This window comes from Pongo pygmaeus, chromosome 10 (assembly GCF_028885625.2).
Source record: "Pongo pygmaeus isolate AG05252 chromosome 10, NHGRI_mPonPyg2-v2.0_pri, whole genome shotgun sequence".
Classification (NCBI taxonomy): Eukaryota; Metazoa; Chordata; class Mammalia; order Primates; family Hominidae; genus Pongo; species Pongo pygmaeus.
In genome coordinates, this window is record NC_072383.2 from 74,512,479 (window position 1) to 74,533,328 (window position 20,850).

Below are 20,850 nucleotides of genomic sequence, written 5' to 3' on the forward strand. Positions count from 1 at the left end.
TCCTGCCTCAGCCTCCTCAGTAGCTGGGATTACAGGTGCCTGCCACCACGTCTGGCTAATTTTTTTGTATTTTAGTAGAGACAGGGTTTCACCATGCTGGCCAGGCTGGTCTCGAGCTCCTGACCTCAGGTGATCCACCCGCCTCGGCCTCCCAAAGTGCTGGGATTACAGGTGTGACGTACTGTGCCTGGCCTCTCACTACTTTTTAAACAACTCTTAACTTCTCAATATCAACAAAATTTGGAACAGTAAATGACTAAGGCCGGGCACGGTAGCTCACGCCTGTAATCCCAGCACTTTGGGAGGCTGAGGCAGGTGGATCATCTGAAGTTGGGAGTTTGAGACCATCCTGACCAACATGGAGAAACCCCATCCCTACTAAAAATACAAAAAATTAGCCAAGCGTGGTGGCACATGCCTGTAATCCCAGCTACTCAGGAGGCTGAGGTAGGAGAATTGCTTGAACCAGGAGACGGAGGTTGCGGTGAGCAGAGATCATGCCACTGCACTCCAGAAATGACTAAAACTTTATTACTTTAGCCAAAGGAGTCTGGTAATAAAATGTAATAACATTTACTTGGATACATACTTTGAAAAGTAACAACAAATTTTAAGACACTCTATTCAGAAATATAGGTATGTAGTCAACATCTTAGTAGTAAAGTATTCAGAGACAGACAGATTTCAGTTCTATCACTTAAGCTGTGAAGTCTTAGAGAAGATAATTAACCTCTCTGAGCCTATTTCCCTACCTCTAGAAGTGAGGATAAACAAATATCTACCTTTAATAGCTGTTATGAGGACAGTCTAACAAAGCATACACTTAAAAACAGCAACTGATATTTTTAATATCACTAGAAGACCAAAAGTATTTGAGTTGAAAGAATCTAAGTCCATTAGATATTAAAAAAAAGGTAAAGTTTATGATAAAATAAACATAAGTTCTACAGACAAGGCTTAATATTAACTTTTCTTCTGAAATTACAGTAAAAATAAAGTAACTTACCATCCGTTTTTCATTTAAATCAATGTGACAACAGCCTTCTTCATAAGCCAAGTAATTTCCACACCCATTTTCTTCTCTACTAACAACTTATTTTAAAGTTTAACTTTTTTTGATCATTTAAGAACCCCAAACAAGACTGAACCAGAAATTCAAGAAAGGCTGGGACCAAGTTAATATAAGTCAGCAAAACTGCATTTTGCTATCAATCATTAGACTGTTCCTACACTGGAGCCTGAACAAAGGACATTCACTAAACTAAAATTTACAAACACCTCAATCTAATAGTGACTCTCAATTCCATAGTAATATAAAAGACAGAAAAGCTGGGCTCTACCTTAGTCCATCAATTTAATTTGTTAAAGAATCTACCACCTAACTAATGATAAAGCTACCAGCTGACTACATTTTACTGAAGGGGGCACCTTTACTTTAGGTAACAGAAACATTTCTAAGAGTCTATACATCAATATATAATGGAGTCACTCAAAACGCAATAAGAGAATTGAAAATGAAATTATTCTGGAATAAAATATTTTTGTACAGTGAGAAAAAATGACAAATCATCATTTAGTCCATCCTACTAGTGATTTTTTTTTAAATGTATTGGGTAAGGTATACTTTTCCTGCTACCCACTACTTGTTTAATTTCAGAATATAACTCAATTATGATCACAGGGCAGAAATGTTTATTAAATCTTTATATTTTTATAAAAAGAATATATATGGCAATTGCTCTTAATTATTTTAACTGTTTCATTCCTGCTATTACTCATAGCTGCATGTGATTTGAAATTTGGAGGCATTTAATTTCCTCAAATGTTGACATTCTCTTGATTTCACTTAAGACAAAGAGGTTTTGGGAGTAAACAAATGATTCTATCAGGATGTCTTTCACTATATGGCTGGAAGGATAGGTAAAATAAGAGGAGGAGGGTGGAGCAGAAATATCAGAAAACTGGTGTGCTCCAACAAACTTTAAGCTATTTGTAATTTTCTTTTTTTTTTTTTGAGACAGAGTCTGACTTTGTCACCCAGGCTAGAGTGCAGAGGCGCTATCTTGGCTTACTGCAACCTCCACCTCCCGAGTTCAAGCAATTCTCGTGCCTCAGCCTCCTGAGTAACCGGGACTACAGGCATGTGCCACCACGCCTGGCTAATTTTTGTATTTTTAGTAGAGACAGGGTTTCGCCATTGTTGCCCAGGCTGGTCTTGAACTCCTGAGCTCAGGTAATCCACCCATCTCAGCCTCCCAAAGTTCCAGGATTACAGGTGTGAGCCACCATGCCCAGATAGCTATCTGTAATTTTCATATCATTTAAAGTATCTGTAATTCTCAAGGAGTTAAAGCATTATTTTAAAAATACTTTTTAAAAGTTTGTTTTTAATATATTTTAAAAACAAAACCCTAGCTTACATCAAACACTTCACAGTTACAGATGACAGAACCTATGTCATATTTGAACTACTCACCAAAGTTCGATCAGGTTCTCCATCTGCCAAACCTCCCTCCATAATGAAAGAAAATAGGTTTATGCTTCTCTTTCCATTAATGTGCAGCCATCCTGTAAATCTGCAAATCCTAAAATAAGAAAATCATATTTATTAGGACTGGTATAAAACTGTGACAAGTAGAAATAAAGCATTGAGTTTATTAGGAGGGAAAAATCATTTTAGTCTGAGGTTATTTGGAAATTCAGTAATTAAAAAAAAAAATTTTGACATGGCCTTGAAGAATGGTAAAGGTTCAGAGAAAAATGAAAGAAGAAAAAAATATTCCAAGTGAAGAAAAATAGTAAGAGCAAGGTTAAACATGAGATTGCCTAAAATTTGAAAGGATGCATAAATCTACTTACAACTAATGAAATAAATTAGTTTTTCATTATTACATTGGTAAAAACTAAAAAGTATGCTAAAATCCATCATGGGAGAGAATGTGGGGAAACAGATATTCTCAAGTACTTTTGTTATGAGAATATAAATCAGGACAATTTTTTGAAGGACAATTAAAAATATGTATGTTTTAATCCAGCAATTTCAAGACTAGAAATTTTCCCACAGATATACAAATGCACAGAAATATATAAACAATTCCAACACAGTAATAAATCTGATGAAAAAAACTAGAAACAACTTTAATGTTGATGGCTAGAGGCTTCCTTAAATTATATTATAGACATACAATAGAATATCATGCAGCAATTTTAAAAAATGAAGTAGATCTATATATACTAAACTGGAAAGAGGATCACAACACATGAGGTGGGAAATGTGAGTGATGGAACATTATATATATAAGATACTCTTTGCTTCTGTATATTTCCATTTTTACCACGAACATGTATATCTACAGGCATGCCTTGTTTTATTGTGTTTCGCTTTACTGCACAAAGATATACTGCCTTTTTTACAAAATGAAGGCTGTGACAACCTTGCAGCAAGCAAGTCTAATGGTACCACTTTTCCAACAGCATGTGCTCACTTTGTGTCTCTGTATCATAGTTTGGTAACTCTCAAATATTTCAAACCTTTTCATTAAAATATCTGTTCAGCAATCTGTGATCAATAATCCTTGATATTACTATTGTAATCATTTTGGGGCACCACAAACTGCAGCCATATAAAACAAGTAACTGAACTGATAAATGTATGCGGTTTTGACTGTTCCACACATCTGCCATTCTCCCATTTTCTCTTTCTCCCAGCTCTTCTCTATTCCATCAGACACAATAATACTGAAATTAGTCCAATTAATAACACTACAAAGGCCTCTAAGTGTTCAAGTAAAAGGAAGACCCACATATTTCACTTTAAATCAAAAGCTAAAGATGATTAAGCTTAGTGAGGAAGGCATGTCAAAAGCCAGAAGCATGGCCTCTTACACCAAACAGCCATGTCGTGAATGCAAAGTAAAAGTTCTTGGAAGAAATTAAAAGTCCTATTCCAACGAACACACAAATGATAAGAAAGCAAAACAGCCTTACTGCTGATATACAGCAAGTTTGAGTGGTCTGGATAGAAGATCAGGCTAATTATACAGGCAAGGCCCTAACTCTCTTCAATTCTATATAGGCTGAGAGAGGTGAGAAAGCTGCAGAAGAGAAGTTTGAAGCCAGCAGAGGTTGGTTCATGAGGCTTAAGGAAAGAAGCCATCTCTATAACATCAAAATGCAAGGTGAAGTAGCAAGTGCTACTTGGAGAAACTGCAGTAAGTTATCCAAAAGATCTAGCTAAGATCATTGATGAACATGGCTACACTAAACAACAGGTTTTCAATATAGACGAAATAGCCTTCTATTAGAAGATGCCATTAAGGACTTTCATATCTAGAGAGGAGAAGTCAATGCCAGACTAAAAAGCTGCAAAGGACAAATGACTCTCTTGTTAGGGGCTAATGCAGCTGGTGACTTGAAGTTGAAGCCAATGTTCATTTACCATTCCAAAAATTCTAGGGCCCTTTCAAGAATTATGCTATAACTACTCTGCCTGTGCACTATAAATAAAACAACAAAGCCTGTATGACAGCATATCTGTTTACAGCATGGTTTACTAAAATTTTAAGCTCACTGTTGAGACTACTGCTTAGAAACAATATTCCTTTCAAAATATTACCACTCACTGACAATGCACTTGGTCACCCAGAAGTTCTGGTGGAGACGTACAAAAGATTAATGTTGTTTTCATCTCTAACACAACATCTGTTCTGCAGCCCATGAATCAAGGAGTAATTTTAACTTCCATGTCTTATTATTTAAGAAATACATTCAGTAAGGCCATAAGCTGCCAGAGATAGTGATTCCTCTGATGGATCTGGGCAAAGTTTGAAAACCTAATGGAAAAGATTCACCATTCTAAATGTCACTAAGTACACTTGTGAGTCATAGGAGGAGGTCAAAATACCAACATTCGCAGGAATTTGGAAGAAGTTGATTCCAACCCTTATGGATGACTTTGTGGGTTTCAAGACCTCAGTGCAGGAAGTCGCTACTGATGTGGTGAAAATAGCAAGAGAACTAGAATTAGAAGTGGAGTCTGAAGATGTAACTGAATGGCTGCAATCTCAAGACAAAACTTGAATGAATGAGGACTTACTTCTTATGGATGAACAAAGAAAGTGGTTTCCGAAGATAGAATCTACTCCTGGTGAAGATGCTGTGAACACTGCTGAAATTGACAGGGACAGGGGACAGAGAAATTCTAGGCAGAAAACAGCGGGTCCCTGGCAAAAGCCCCACCCTCAAGTCGAAAAGCGTGAAATGGCAGACCAAAACAAGAACTTATATCCCTATTTTCCCGCTCGAATGTTGCCTTTTCCTAAACCACCCATGGCCCTGTCCTGCCCAACCCCATCCTATGCCTATAAAGACCCCAGACTCAGCCCGAAGAGAGGAGAAGCTGCTGGACATTGGGGACTATGGCTGGACGTTGGAGAGAAGCAGCTTGACTTCAGAGGGACAGCCTGATGGCATAACTTCAGAGAAGAATCCGGTCAGAGAAGGCTGGGCTTCAGGGAAAGACTACCTACCTGCCCCATCCCCTTCTCAGCTCCCCTTCTCGTTGACAGCCACTTTCATGGCAATAAAATCCCCCACATTTACCATCTTTCAATTTGTTCATGTAACCTCATTTTTTTCCTGGACACTGGACAAGAGCTTGGGAGCCACAAGTGTGGATACAAAAGGCTGTCACACTGGCCCCTTTCCCTTATTGGTAGAAGGCAGCCGTCTCATGCAAAAAGGCAGAGGGCCCACTGAATTGTTGTTAACACTTAAGCCATCCACAGACAGCAGAGCTAAAAGAGCACTGTAATATGCCCTCTGGGGCTTCAGGAGTTGCAGGCACCCTGCCTGGACGCTGCCACAGAGCCTGCACGGAGTTCGCTCCTGCCAGTGCCCAAAGGCACTCGCTCTGACTCCTGCACCTGCTCACCTGCACGCTCCCTTCTGCAAGGGGTGGAACACAGCAGGTCCAAGTGAGTGGAGTTTGATCCTGCTGACACTGAAATGGCCACCCAGTTCCAGTGCTCATGCACTCCAGTTCCCACGTTGTTCACTCACTCACTCCCTCTCATGAGGAGTGGAGAGTAGCAGGCTGAGTAAATGAGGCACCCCTGTCATAAGTCCCATGAAGGGGTCAGGGAAATACCCTACTTCAAAAAGAAAAAAAAAGATTTAGAATACTACATAAATTTAGTTGATAAAACAGCAGCAGGGTTCAAGAGGATTGACTTTTTCACTAACAAAACCTACAACCTGAACTCTCACAGTAACTAGAAATATTCAGAGGTCTCCGATAACCTCTCTAACAATTATTCCTTCAAACAGATAACAAAGCCAAAACCAATAAAATCAGTAGACTTCTAATCATTTTCTTGGAGTTTCAAAAACATTTTCTTATTTCTACAAGTATAAAAGGCCTTACTGAAATATAAAGGCTGGTGAAAACATTATTTCATTGGACTTTGTAAGGCTGGCATTTGGTTCCTTTGATATAATCAATAGAGTAGCCCAAGAGACTACTCTGACTTTCAATTTAGAAACATTATATAAACTTTCCTTGACTACATGTATTATAATATATGGTAATTATTTGTTCCCATGAGCCAATTCTCTTCAAGGACAGAGGCTATTTTACTGATCTGTTTTTCCAGTGCTTTGTATGGTAGACATTTCATCAACAGTTGTTGCACTTAACTAATACTGTCAACTCAATTATCTAAGTGAATAAATAAGAATCCAAAATAGCAGATGATATAAAAATTATGTCTATGGGATGCACACTGATATTTGTATTTGAATACTGCATTATTATATTCTAAAAATTTGCAATATTAACAACAAAATAACAAAACATCACAAGCAGCTTTTACTTCAAAAAATATTTTACTGATTTTTTTCATCCTATCCATTCAATTTTAGGGATCCATCTATTTCTAGGTATTATACTGACCACTTTGAATACATCAATTTGCAAAGCAAACAAAACCTGCCCTCATGGAGCTTATATTCTGGAAGGGGAAGACAAACAATAAAAATAATAAATCAATAAATTATATATTAGAAGATATTAAGTGCTATGGGAAAAAGTAAAACAGGCTAAGACTACCCAGGGATTAAAGGGTTACAATTTTAAATAGGATGGCCATAGCAGATGTCATTGAAAAGGTGACATGTGAGCAATGATTTGAAGTAGGGAGGAAATTAGCTATGCAGATATCTGAGGGAAGAGTCTGCAGGTAAGAAGCAGCTGCCAGTGCCAAGGTCCTAAGGCAGAAGTTTGAGGAATAGGAAGAAAGCAATGTAGCTAGAACATATGTGAACGAAGGGAAAAGCAGAAAATGTTTCCCCACAGAGGTAAGGAAACAAAGTATAAGTAGATCATATTTGGTCCTGTGGGCCAGGTGTTCCCAATGCATGGGCCACAGACTGATACGGGTCTGTGGCCTGTTAGGACCTGGACCACACAGCAGGAGGTGAAAGGTGGGTGAGTGAGTGAAGCTTCATCTGTATTTACAGCGACTCCCCATAATTTGCATTACCACCTGAGCTCCGCCTCCTGTCAGATCAGTGGCAGCATTAGATTCTCATAGGAGCACGAACACTATTGTGAACTGTGCACACGAAGAATCTAGGTTATCTGCTGCTTATGAGAATCTAATGCCTGATGGTCTGTAACTGTCTCCCATACCCTCAAGATGGACCATCTAGCTGCAGGAAAACAAGCCCAGGGCTCCCACTGATTCTACATTATGGTGAGTTGTATAATTATTAAACAGAGTACACAATAAGTGTAAATGAGCTTGAATCATCCTGAAACCATCACCGCCCTCCTGGTCTGTGCAAAACCTGTCTGCCACAAAACCAGTCCCTGATGCTATAGGATATATCTTTTTTTTTTTTCTTTGCTTTCATTGTGTGCACGTACACACATGTACATTCTGGGTCAAAATTTAAAATGCACTTCTTCCTCTAAGTTGCAGTCAAAATAGTTGGAAACCACTGGTACAGTGCATTTGGAGTAGAATCTCCACTCTGCCACCCTATCATTTTCCACCAGCATGGCTGTGAGCAAATCCATTATCTTCTCTTTGTTTTCTCACTTGCAAACAGGAAATATTATGTGCTCTACATACTTCACAGAATTGTTGAGAGGACCTCAATAACATAATGTGTGTGTAAGCTTTATACCAAAGCTCCAGACCAATCAAAATTTGCTTCACAGACCAGAAAGAGCTCTACAAGTATCCTCAATGACAGCGTTTTACTGGTGAGTTTTATAATTTACATGTTTTCATGTTACTAATTAGCATCCTTTCATTTCAGTTTGGAGAATTCTCTTTCATTTTTTTGTAAGGCAGGTTTAGTGGTGGTTAACTCCCTCTGCTTTTCTTTTCTGGGAAAGTCTTCATACCTCCTTAATTTCTGAAGAACAACTTTGTCAGATAAAGTATTCTTGGTTTACATTTTTTTTTCTTTGAGCACTTTAAATAAATATATTATTCCATTCTCTCTAGACCTGCAAAGTTTCTGCTGAGAAATTCACTGATAGGCTAAAGGAGTTCCCTTGCATGTGAGGATCCTTTTTTATCTTGCTGCTTTTAAAATTCTCTTTGACTTTTGACAATTTGATTAGATATGTCTTCTTTGGGTTGAATCTAGTTGGAGACCTTTGAGATTCCCGTGCCTGGGTGTTTCTCTCTTTTCCAAGATTAGCGAAGTTTTCAGACATTAAATCTTTAAATAAGCTTTCTGTCTCTCTCTATTCTCCTTGAATTCTACAAATCCTAGCTCTTTTGATGATGTCCCCAAATCTGTAGGCTTTTCACTCCTTTTCATTCTTTTTCTTTTCTGATCAAATATTTCCAAATATCCAGTGTTTGAGTTCACCAGTTCTTTCTTATGCTTGATCAGTTCTGCTGTTAACAGTCTCTATTGAGCTGTTCTTTTTAATTATTCCAACCTCTCTGTTAAACTTCTAGTTTTGTTTGTATTGTTTTTCTGATTTCATTGAGTTGTCTGTGTTCTCCTGTAGTTCACTGAGCTTCCTTAAAATAATTATTTTGATTTTTCTTTGACAGGCAATTCATAAATCTCCATTTGAGGAGGGTTGATTATTGGAAAATTATTGCATTCCTTTGGTGGTGTTTTCTTGTTTTTTCATGTTTCTTATTGCATTATGTTAAGGTTTGTTCATTGTATGGAGTAATCATCTCTTTCAGACTTTATAGTGGTTTTGGTGGGAAAAGGCCCTATCCTATGGCTACATTCTAGGGCACTGACTGGGTGGGAGGATATGACATATCTTAACCTTTTACTCTAAGTGATATGAGAACCCACTGGAGGATTCTGAGCAAGGAATAACATGATCTGAGATTTTTAGTTTCTCTGTATTGACAATTACAGTGAGAGAACGGTAGAAACCGGGAATTCAGTTAAAAGGTTACTGCATTAATCTAGAAGAGAGAATATGATACAAAAATGAAGATGAGAGCTATAAAGATGCTGAGAAGAAAGAGAATTCTACATGAATTTTGAAGCAACAGGATTTCCTGAAAAACTGAATATGGCGTGAGAATGAGAGAAGATACAAGATGACCTAGATTTTTGGCTCGAATGACTAGAAGGATGGTGATCATTAAATGAGATGGGAAAGACAGCAGGAGGAGTAAGGTTATGTTCTTTGGGAAAGCAGGGCAGAGGATAACCAAAAATTAGAAGTTTAGTTTTAGGAATATTAAGTTTGATATGTCTATTTCATATTCATGTGGGCCTGTTAAGCAGGCAGTTGGATGTAAGAGTTTGCAGCTCAAACAAGAGATCTGAGCTGGAAATAAAATTTGGGGAGTTAACATATTGATGGCATTTAAAGCCATGAGACTGCAACAGACCACCAAGGAGCAGATATCAAAGGATGGATTTCAGAACTTCTTAGGCTTATGAGTCTACTTCTTAAGCTTAGGGTCCACTAATTAAATTAAAAATAAAAAGGTCATTACCAGTGTTACCCGCCTCAACAGAACTGCCTTCTCTCTATTCCAACTTGTTGGCTGATAAGACATCTGCAGAGCAGAAAACGAGAACATATTTAATTTCATTTTGGATCCACTAATTAAAATAAAAAGGTCATTACTAGTATTACCTGCCTCAATATTCTAGCTATTTCCTTGGATTTTCTATAAACCAGTTATCTTCCAGTTCCTGTAAGCTGTATGTTATATGCAAAAGACATTAACAAAATATGCAAATTCAGCAACATTAGGAAGAACATGGTCAGTAAACAATATAATAGCACAGCATCATTTGACACATTTTTACTAAATGCCTCCCAAAGGAATTCAGTCCAATAAAAGAGGTCTAGCAAATAAATTACTATACAAGTGCTATATAGCACATTTGGACAATGTACTGTGGTAGTTCAGACTAGTCCAAAGTGTTTGGGGGAAACTGCATAGTACTGAAGTCTGCTGCTGCCAAATGATTGGCATTTTAAAATACAGAACTATAACCAAACAAGAATACCAAAATATTATGCAAGTCTGATACTATGTCTCTATTCTCCAGACCTTGGAAAAATCATTCATAAAAGGCAAAGGACAATGACACCTACTCTACACAGTTAAACAAGAAGAAAAACCACTGAATGATTTACTTATTACTCTTCCATCACCATTAAAATGTCCAAGAATTTAGTTATGACATCACACAAGGATCTGTCTAGGCAAGGTTCATCTTGATTAATCCTGTTGGCTCTAAAAGAGTTCTTTTCGGTCTGAAGACCTATCTTTCTCCAGTTCAGGGAAGTTTCTTCTGCTTTTTTTGTTAACTATTTCTTCTTTTCTAGTCTCTGTTCTTTCTTGCTAAAATTTGTGTTAAAAAAAGTTGGACCTCCATGTTTCTTGATTTCAATGTGATATTTAACATTCCATTTATTTTTGTGTACTTCCTGAAGTATCTTATCAACTTTATTTCCCAGATCACCAACTTGCATATTCTACCAATTTACCATCTTTGGCCCATTTTATTCCTTAGCCCATACACTGACTTTTAACTTTTGTCTTTTTTTAATGACACTTTCTTATTCCCCAATTACACATTAGTCTGTTCGTTTCATGTCTGTAGTATTTTTTTTTTTTTTAATCTTTCTAACTACACAGGAATTTAAGTGCTCTGCTGTCTGGTGCTCTTCCATCCAGGGAATCCTGTATCCTCTGAAGTCATTTGTTACTTCTTTTTGACCCTTCCCCTTCTGTGCTGTTGGTTTTCCTCAAGTATCTGGTGATCCTGAGTTGTCTAATACGTTGATGAATAAATGCTGTGTAATTTTTTTTTTTTTTGACAGTGTCTTGGTTATGCTGTTGCCCAGGCTGGAGTGCAGTGGCACAATCACAGCTCACTACAACCTTAACCACATGGGTGCAAGCAATCTTCTCACCCCAGCCTCCTGAATAGCTGAGACCATAGCAGGCATGCACCACCAGACCTGGCTAATACATTTTTTTTTTTTTTTTTTTTTGAGACAGAGTTTTGCTCTTGTTGCCCAGGCTGGAGTGCAATGGCACAATCTCAGCTCACTGCAACCTCCGCTTTCCAGGTTCAAGTGATTCTCCTGCCTCAGCCTCCCGAGTAGCTGGGATTATAGGAACCTGCCACCACGCCCAGCTAATATTTTGTATTTTTAGTAGAGATGGGGTTTCACCATGTTGGCCAGGCTGGTCTCGAACTCCTGACCTCAGGTGATCCACCCGCCTCAACCTCCCAAAGTGTTGGGATTACAGGTGTGAGCCACCGTGCATGGCCTTGGCTAATATTTTTAACTTGTGTAGAGATGGGGTGTCACGCTGTTGCTCAGGCTGGTCTTGAACTCCTGGCCTCAATCCTCTCACTTCAGCCTCCCAAAGTGCTGGGATTACAGATATGAGCCACCACGCCTGGCCCCATCCTTCATTTTTAACAGACAGTATGAATATTGAGGCTTTAATACCCTTACGTGTTTGTACCTGATAAAAGAGACTCGGTTATGTACATTTCAGTGATGTGTTCCCATATTCCACAATACATGAACTAAGTAAGGAAATATTTTTATCAAAATTTTTTTAACTAAAGGGAGATAGATATTGCAGTGTATCTGTATAGCTTAGGGATCAGCAAATTTTTTTTTTTTTTTGTAAAGGGCCACACAGCAAACAGATTTTACTTTCGACTTTGCAGATGACAGGATTTCTATTGCAACTACTTAGCTCTGATGTTGTAGCATGAAAGCAACCATAGAAAAATGAATAAACAAAATGAGCCTGATAAACTGTATTTACAAAAACAGGAGTAGGGCATACTTTGATGATTCCTGGTGTAGTGTTTCAGGTTAACACCGCGTGTAAATAGCACATTTGTATGCATAATAAAGGAATCTTTCCTGGTGACCCCAAATCTTGCCCTCACAGTTTTTCTCCTTTGTTTAGCTCCACTTAGACCTACACCTAAACCCCAAAAGTAGCTTCTTTGCTCAGCATGTGTCTCACCACTAACTTTATCACTTTCTGAAGCAGTATGTTCTCTGTATGTTTTAATATTAGCTTCTTCTGAATTCTTCTCTACGTGGTTGTTTTTATCCTTCTGTCCAAACAACTTTTTTCTGACTTTTGGTGCCCTTAAAGCCTAGGCAGCTTATGTAAGGGCTTAAGTGCGTAAGGTCCTTTTTTACTGTACCTTTGTAACATGAGGCAAAAGAAGTATAGCTAAGACAGAAGTTTCTTTTGATTCTCTAATAACAGAAGAGACTCTTATATAACACTTCTCTCCATAACTTGTACAAGCAGTAGTGTGTTAGGACTGGGCATTTTTATATCAAAAATATTAACTAAGGAACACATGAATTTACATAGATTGTTTTTGTTGAACACTTTCAACACTTTTCAACACAAAGCAAGTGTTTTTGTGTGAACACTTTCCTTATCATTCCATTTTAAGGATATGGATGCATTTTCAGTGGCTAGCATGTGATAAATGCCCAATAAATGTTTGTTAGTCAATGAATGGCATACAGATATTTCTCAGGCAAATGATTTTTTAAAAATCAGTATTTGGGCTGGGCACGGTGGCTCACACCTGTAACCCTAGCACTGTGGGAGGCCCAGGCGGGCGGATCACCTGAGGTCATAAGTTCGAGACCAGCCTGGCCAACATGGTGAAACCCTGTCTACATATATAAAGAAGAGGTCACACAATGTCAGGAAACTGGCTCTGATTCCTGATTCTGGTCCTTTTTATAGCCAATATTTTAAAAAATCAAAAACTGTACGTAACAGTATTAATTTAGGGTTTGTCTTGAAACTATGGATGCAACACTTAAGCAACGACTGATTAGAGCTGAGTAGCAGCCATCCACTTTACAAGGTGCAAGTACCCACCTCTCACACCATGTTTGCATCTGTACTTTCACTGTTTCACTCATTTTTGCTACCTGTCCAGGTTGTGTAAATAGTTGAGTCCTGACAACTGATTTAAAGTATCTATATAAGAATCCTTTTTAAAACAAAGAAATGTTCAAATGCTTTGAACACAGAAATTTTATAAGCTCTCATTTGAATTTCTTCTCTATCAGCTACCATCCTTTCTGTTACTAAGTTTTCTATCTATGCTTTTGAGCTAATCCCTCTGCCACTTAATGGTAATAAAAGCCTCCCCACTTTTTTTTTTTTTTTTTTTTTTGAGACAGGGTCACCCAGAATGGAGTGCAGTGGTGCCATCACAGCTCACTGCAGCCGTGACCTCCCAGGCTCAGGTGATCATCTCACCTCAACCTCCAGACTAGCTGGGACTACAGGCACACACCACCATGCCCAGCTAGGTTTATTGTTTTTTGTCTTTTATAAAGATGAAGTTTCACCATTGGAATAGTTAACACTGAGTGTCAACTTGATTGGATTGAAGGATGCAAAGTACTGATCCTGGGTGTTTCTGTGAGGGTGTTGCCAAAGGAGATTAACATTCCAGTCAGTGGACTGTGAAAGGCAGACTCACCCTTAATCTGGTAGGCACAATCTAATCATCCACCATCGAATGTAAGACAGGCAGAAAAACGTGAAAGGGGAGACTGGCCTAGCCTCCCAACCTACATCTTTCTCCAGTGCTGGATGCTCCCTGCCCTCAAACATTTGACTCCAAGTTCTTCAGTTTTGAGACTCAGGCTGGCTATCCTTGCTCCTCAGCCTGCAGACAGCCTATTGTGGGACCTTGTGATCATGTAAGTTAATACTTAATAAACTCATATATATCTATCTATATCTATATCTATCTATCTATCTATCTATATCCTATTAGTTCTGTCCCTCTAGAGAACCCTAATACAGCCATGTTGCCCAAGCTGGTCTTGAATCCCTAGGCTCAAGCGATCAAGCGATCCTTCCACCTCGACCTCCCAAAGAACTGGGATTACAGGCATGAACCAAAGTGCCCAGCCCAATAAAAGCCTTTGCTTCAATATCAATTTGTCAGCCAGGTACAGTAGCTCATGCCTGTAATCCCAGCACTTTGGGAGGCTGAGGTGGGCAGATCACCTGAGGTCAGAAGTTTGAGACCAGCCTGGCCAAAATGTTGAAACCTCGTCTCTACTAAAAATACAAAAATTAGCCGGGCGTGGTGGCTAATCCCTGCTGTAATCCCAGCTACTCGGGAGGCTGAAGTAGGAGAATCACTTGGACACGGGAGCGGAGGGTGCAGCAGGCAGAAATCACGCCACTGCACTCCAGCCTGGGTGGCAAAGCGAGACTCCATCTCAAAAAAAAAAAATTTGCCCTGTTAGTCCTTCCATTGCCCATAATGCTCAAGTTTCCCTTACTCTCAATAAGGCCCTTTTCTGTTCTAGTTGCCTTAAAGCTACCCTTCAGTGATCCTCTACGTGCCCTGGAAGATTTCTTAAGTGTTCAAGCATTCATTTCCTCTATCTTTGCCCCTGCCTTCACACCTACATATTATATCGGTTTTATACCTAGTTTTATAATCTAATGCACAGAAGTGATCATGTCGACTTAATATCAAAAACTTCAGCTGTTCTTATTAAAGATTTAAGTCCAAATCTTGCCTTGGCATTGGAGGGTAACAATCATTTTGCTTATACTTGCCTTTCTCAGTTACTGCTTGCTTTCTCTGACCCTTTGTGTCAGCCAAATTGAGTTATTTGTTATTCTGCATATATATACCAGTGCCTTCATAGATCCTATTCTTATGCCTTCATATTTCCATGCCTTTGCCTGCATTCTTCCTTCTAGAGAATATTTCTCTTGCAAAACCAAACCCAACCCACCCAGTGAAGTCCAAGTCATATATTACCTTCTTCACGAAGGCTTCCTTGATTTCCCCTAACTAGACGTATTCTCTTGATTCTTGAACTTCCAAAGTTCATACATCACTTAATACTATTTACTTTAAGTTTTTAAAATTTGTTTATATAAATTTGTTAAAATTGCATATGTTCCTATCTTCCCTGTAAGATTATATTTTTAACAATAATGGATTACAACATATTCATTTTATACTTTCCCCAATACTTTTATAGTTTCTTGCCCTGAATGAGTGGAGCCCATCAGTTTTAAAGCACAAATCTTCCTTCAAGGACTACATGCTGAAGGATTTAAAGATTTTCCTTCTTTTTTCTTTTTTTCTTTTTTCTTACGACCAGGGTAAGAGAAAAAAAGAATTTCTTAAAAGTATAGATGTTAGAAACAAGCCTCTGCTTTTACAGGTGATCATAAAAACTGATTACCCAGGGGCCATATATATGTTTGGAACCATGTTTTACTCAGTCCTCACAAAGTTTGGCAAAGTCATTCTGCTAATGTTTGAATTTACTGACATATAAGCAGTTCAGTTACTACTGTATAGTTAGCCACTTCAAAAATGCCCCTTTATCTGCCAGGTCCTTGTAGGCATCTGAGTTTGTGACAGTAACTTTGGTTAATAAATTTATAAAATGTTAGGTGATTTGTAATTATTTATTGAGTAACTGTATGTGTGTGTATCTTTACACACACACACACATAGACACATATACATAAGTGTGTGTTTTCATAATACCTTTGGGTGCTTTATTCATGTTTTCTTAGATTTAAATCCCAATTTATAATTAAAATAAATGCAGTGCCTTCCTCAACCCTCATTATCTGGAAATGTGGATTCCTTCCCAATACAATTTTCACTTAAATGAATCTTGCATTTTTTAACATGTAAGCTGGGGGTCAGCAAACTATAGCATATAATCTAAGAATGGTTTTTATGTTTTTAAAGGGCTATAAAGAAGAAGGAAAATAGAAGGGAGAGGGGAGAGAAGAAAAGGAGAATATGTGACAGACAATATGTAGTCCACAAAGCCTGAAATATTTACTATCTGGGCCTTTATAATGAAGATATTTGTGTCCCATGTGAATGCTCACCAACAGGTGATCTTAGCAGAGAGGTATTTTAATGATCAAGGAAATAGGAGAGCCCATTCTGTGATACTAGTCAGCCTCTTTCTCCAGCCACTGCTGTCATTCCACAGTGGGCTCATGAACAAAGTAGCCATGGTGACAGGGATGGAGGTTATGCATGGGTCAGCAACATGGACTTCCATTCACCAAAGCTGACCTGGCTAGAGCCACTGCTGAGTGCCCAACTGACCAGTGGTAGAGATCAACACCAAGTCCTGAATACAGCACCACTGTGCAGGGTCATTAGCTAGTTGCCCAGTGGCAGGTAGATTACGTTGAGCTGCTTCCATCACGGAAGGGGCAGCATTTTGTTCCTACTTGAATAAATTTCTCTTCCCTGCATGCAATGCTTCTGCCTGAACTAACATCCATAGACTTAGAGTGCCCCATCTACCAACATAGTAATACATACAGCATTGCTTTGGAAGAAGAAACTCATTTCACAGCAAATGTAGTACAGCAACGAATCCATGCTCAAGGAATCCACTGGCCTTACCATGTTCCCCAACATCATGAAGTAACTGGTTTGACAGAACAGTGGGGTGGCATTTTGAAAACTCAATTATAGCATCAGCTGGGAGCAATTCACACAGGCTGCAGCATGGATCGCCAGAAGGCTGTATATGCTCTGGGTCAATATGCAACATACAGTGCATTTTCTCCTATAGCCAAGGTTCATGGCTCTGAGAATGAGAGGGAGGAATGGAAGTGACATCATCCAGTAGTACCTCTATTGATCCACTAATACAATTTTTGCATCCTGTCCCCATAACCTTATGCTTTGCCAGTCTGGAGGTCTTAATCCAAAGAGAGGAATGCCTTCGCCAGGAGACACAGCAATGATTCCACTGAACTCGAAGTTAAGACTGCCATCTGGCCACTTGAAGGTCCCCATGCCTCTGAATCAGCAGGCAAAGACGAGGGTTTACTAGGCTGGCTGAGGTGAGTGATCCTAATTACCATGGAGAAACTGGACTGCTATTCTACAACAGAGGTACGGGAAAGTATGTCTGAAATACAGGAGCTACGAGGGGATATCTTTTAGTACTGCATGTTCGGTGATTAAAGTCAACAGAAAATCACAACAATCCAATGTAGACAGGACTCGTAATCACCTAGACTCTTCAGGAATGAAACTTTGGGTCATCCTACCAGGTCAAAAGCCATGACCAGTTGAGGTGCTTGCTGAGGGTAAATGAATACAGAAGGGATAGTGGAAGAAGGCAGTTATAAACACCTGCTACAATTACGTGATCAGTTACAGAGACAAAAATTGTAATTTCTGGGATTATTACTTCCTTATAGTTTTATGAATATGTTTGTGTATCAAATATCTTTGTTTTCTTTCCTCTCTTATTGCTTTATCATATAAGATATACTGACTTTATTTCATAGCATTTAAGTATTGTTAACTCTACATTATAGTATTTCAGTTACAGAATAACAAGAAAAATGAACATCACCCAAGGACTTTACATTCTCTTCAGGGAAAAAGTACATTTTACGCAAGACAGTTGTACCGCTGGGTGGAAGCATGACTTTGTTATTGTCTTTGTTTGGAGATTAACTATTGTATTAATTTTCTAGCATTGCCATAATAAAATACAACCAACTGGGTAGCTTAAACAACAGAACATTATTTCCTCCTAGGTCTGGAGGCTAGATGTCCAAGATCAAGGTTTCAGCAGGTTTAGTTTCTTCAGAGACCTTTCTCCTTAGCTTGAGATGGCCATTTTCTCCCAGAGATTTCACATGGTCTTCCCTCTGTACATGTCTGTATCCAAATTTCCTCTTCTTATAAGGAGACCTATCATACTGAATTCGGGCCCACCCTAGTGACCTCATTTTAACTTAACTACCTCATTAAAGACCCTATCTCCAAATACTGTCACATTCTGAGGTGCTGGAAGTTCAAACTTCAATATGTATTTTAAGGGGATACAATTCAGCTTATAACAAGTTTGTTTGTTTTTTTTTTTTTTTTTTTTTTGAGACAGAGTCTCGCTCTGTCACCCAGGCTGGAGTGCAGTGGCGCAATCTCGGCTCACTGCAAGCTCCGCCTCCTGGGTTCACGCCATTCTCCTGCCTCAGCCTCCTGAGTAGCTGGGACTACAGGTGCCCACCACCACACGCGGCTTTTTTTTTTTTGTATTTTTAGTAGACACTGGGTTTCACCGTGTTAGCCAGGATGGTTTCGATCTCCTGACCTCATGATCCACCCGCCTCGGCCTCCCATAGTGCTGGGATTACAGGCATAAGCCACTGCGCCTGGCCTATAACAAGTATGTTTTTAAAGAGATATGGTGGGTGCCAATGTAACAAGCTGTAGACTATAATGGTTCATTTTATGTATCAATTTGGCTAAGCTATGAGACTAAGTTGTTTGGTTAAACACCAGTATAGATGTTGCTGTGACTTTTTTTTTTTTAGATGTGTTTAACATTTAGATCAGTAGACTTTGGGTAAAGCTGGTTACCCTCAATATGTGGGTGGATCTCATCCAACCACTTAAAGGCCAAAAAAAAAAAACCCTGAGGTCCTAAAAAGAAATTCTGCCTCCAGACTGCCTTGACTCAAGACTGCAACATCAGCAGTTTGGGGGGTTTCCAGCCTGTTGACCTACCCTGCAAATTTCATACTTGCTAGTCCCCATTTTGTGTGTGTATGTGTGTGTGTCCCCACATACTGTTGGTACTGTTTTTCTAGAGTACCCTGACTAATCCAATATATATGTATATATTCATATCTTATCAATATAGGTATAAATAAATTTATTTTATCATTCATTCTGTGCTCTCCTCTGTATCATAGAAGCTAAAAGCATGGAAACTACATTTTGCAAATGTCTTTGCCTTGGGGATTATAGATGTGACTTACATTCAGCCAATGCAATGCATTTCCACGTATTTGGAAGGTGGAAGAGAGACATAAACCAGACCATTCTTCTTCTGATGGTGAAACTGCCTTTGCAAAAATTTTAACAGTGAGAAAATTATGACAATGAAAGGGATCCGACCTAACCAACTCTATCTTGCCTTTAGCCTCCAAACTGCCCTTGGTCATTCCTGGGCATGCGCCAAGATAACTTTGGGAGAAATTTAGTTTATAGTTTAAATTATGATAGCCCTTTCCAAAAGTAAACTGCCTTTGTAAAACTAATGAAAGGTCACAAGGTTTTAGGGGTATAAGTGGCCTGAATTCTTATAAGATGCCAGCTACTGTTCCAGAGGTCACAATATTTGCAACTTCCTCAATTACTCCTGAAATAACATTATTATTATAGAACCTAAGATTGGCTTTTTGAGATGTCTTTTCAGGCTTCTGCATTTCTGGTGACTGGATGGCCTCACCTGGATCTCCTTCGTGGCTCTCACCCAGGCGTGGACTCAGCACATGAGGACTATTTTCCCATACCCCATGACTGCATTCCCCAACCAATCACAGCATTCCCCATTTCCTAGCATCCTGCCCACCAAACTATTCTTGAAAAACCCTAGCCTCCAATAGATGAGGCTGATCTGAGTACTAATACAACTCCAGTCTCTCATTTAACCAGCTCTATGTATATTAAATTCTTTCTCTTTTGCAATTTCCCTGTGTTAATAAATTGGGTTCATCTGGGCAGTTGGCAAGAAGAACCCATTGGGCAATTACAATGACAATAAGCTTTGACAGACATGAGGCTTTACAGTGATCACCAAGTACGCCGCTGCCAGCTACCCATATTAGTACCAACAGGCAGGTACAATGATCAGCAGCAATGACTAACCTGAAAGCTAGGAATAGCTGTCCATATCCATGCCTCCAGCTTTTCCAATAAATTTATCACCATCTAATTCCCCTTGTTAATTTTCTTTTTGCTTGAAGTACCTGTAGTAATTTATTTTCCTCAATGAACCTGACCTGATAATTTTTTTAAATTAAACAATTAAAATATATTGTGTATTATAATAGATACTAGAATAAAAAAATAGGAAGGGAGGAGTTGTCTGATATGTCACAAAAACAAGGTAAAATTTTAGATAGGATTGCCTGGAAAGGCCTTTAGGCTTCATTGAAATGACTCTGAGTCAAGATCTCAGTAACATGAGGGGGTGAGCAATCCAAATGACTAGAAGACCCTTCCAAGCAGAAAAGGAATAAGCAAGCCCAAAGACTCTGAAGCAGGAGCATGTGGCACATCTAAAGAATAGCAAAGAGACTACTGTGGCAAGTGGAATAGGGAACAGTAGTGAGCAAAGAAAACAGAAAGGTAACTAAGCTGCAAATCACAGAGACCTCAAAGAACAGAAGGACTTTAATTTTTTTACTCTGAATGAGATGGGAAGCTACTGCTGAAAGGGAAGCTGAGAAATGATAGGTTTTTACTTAAGTAGGATCATTTGGG

At 38.8% G+C, this 20,850-nt stretch overlaps 1 protein-coding gene across 8 annotated transcripts in view; it reads right to left on the reverse strand.

Moving 5' to 3' along the window:
- Nucleotides 1–20,850, reverse strand: part of OSBPL8 (oxysterol binding protein like 8) — a 214,113-nt gene that overhangs the window by 139,406 nt on the left and 53,857 nt on the right. For 3 of the 8 annotated variants that reach the window (XM_054443363.2, XM_054443362.2, XM_054443357.2), the window contains exons 2-3: nucleotides 9,999–10,061; nucleotides 2,477–2,585 (exon numbers count right to left, since the gene is read on the reverse strand). Coding sequence is in view for 6 of the 8 variants with exons in the window: in XM_054443357.2 (XP_054299332.1) it covers nucleotides 2,477–2,518 (42 nt within the window). In the remaining 2 variants the exon portion in view is untranslated. Of the gene's footprint in view, nucleotides 1–2,476; nucleotides 2,586–5,932; nucleotides 6,153–9,998; nucleotides 10,062–20,850 lie in introns of all 8 variants that reach the window. The other 5 variants (XM_054443356.2, XM_054443358.2, XM_054443355.2 and 2 more) reach the window with 3 other exon arrangements.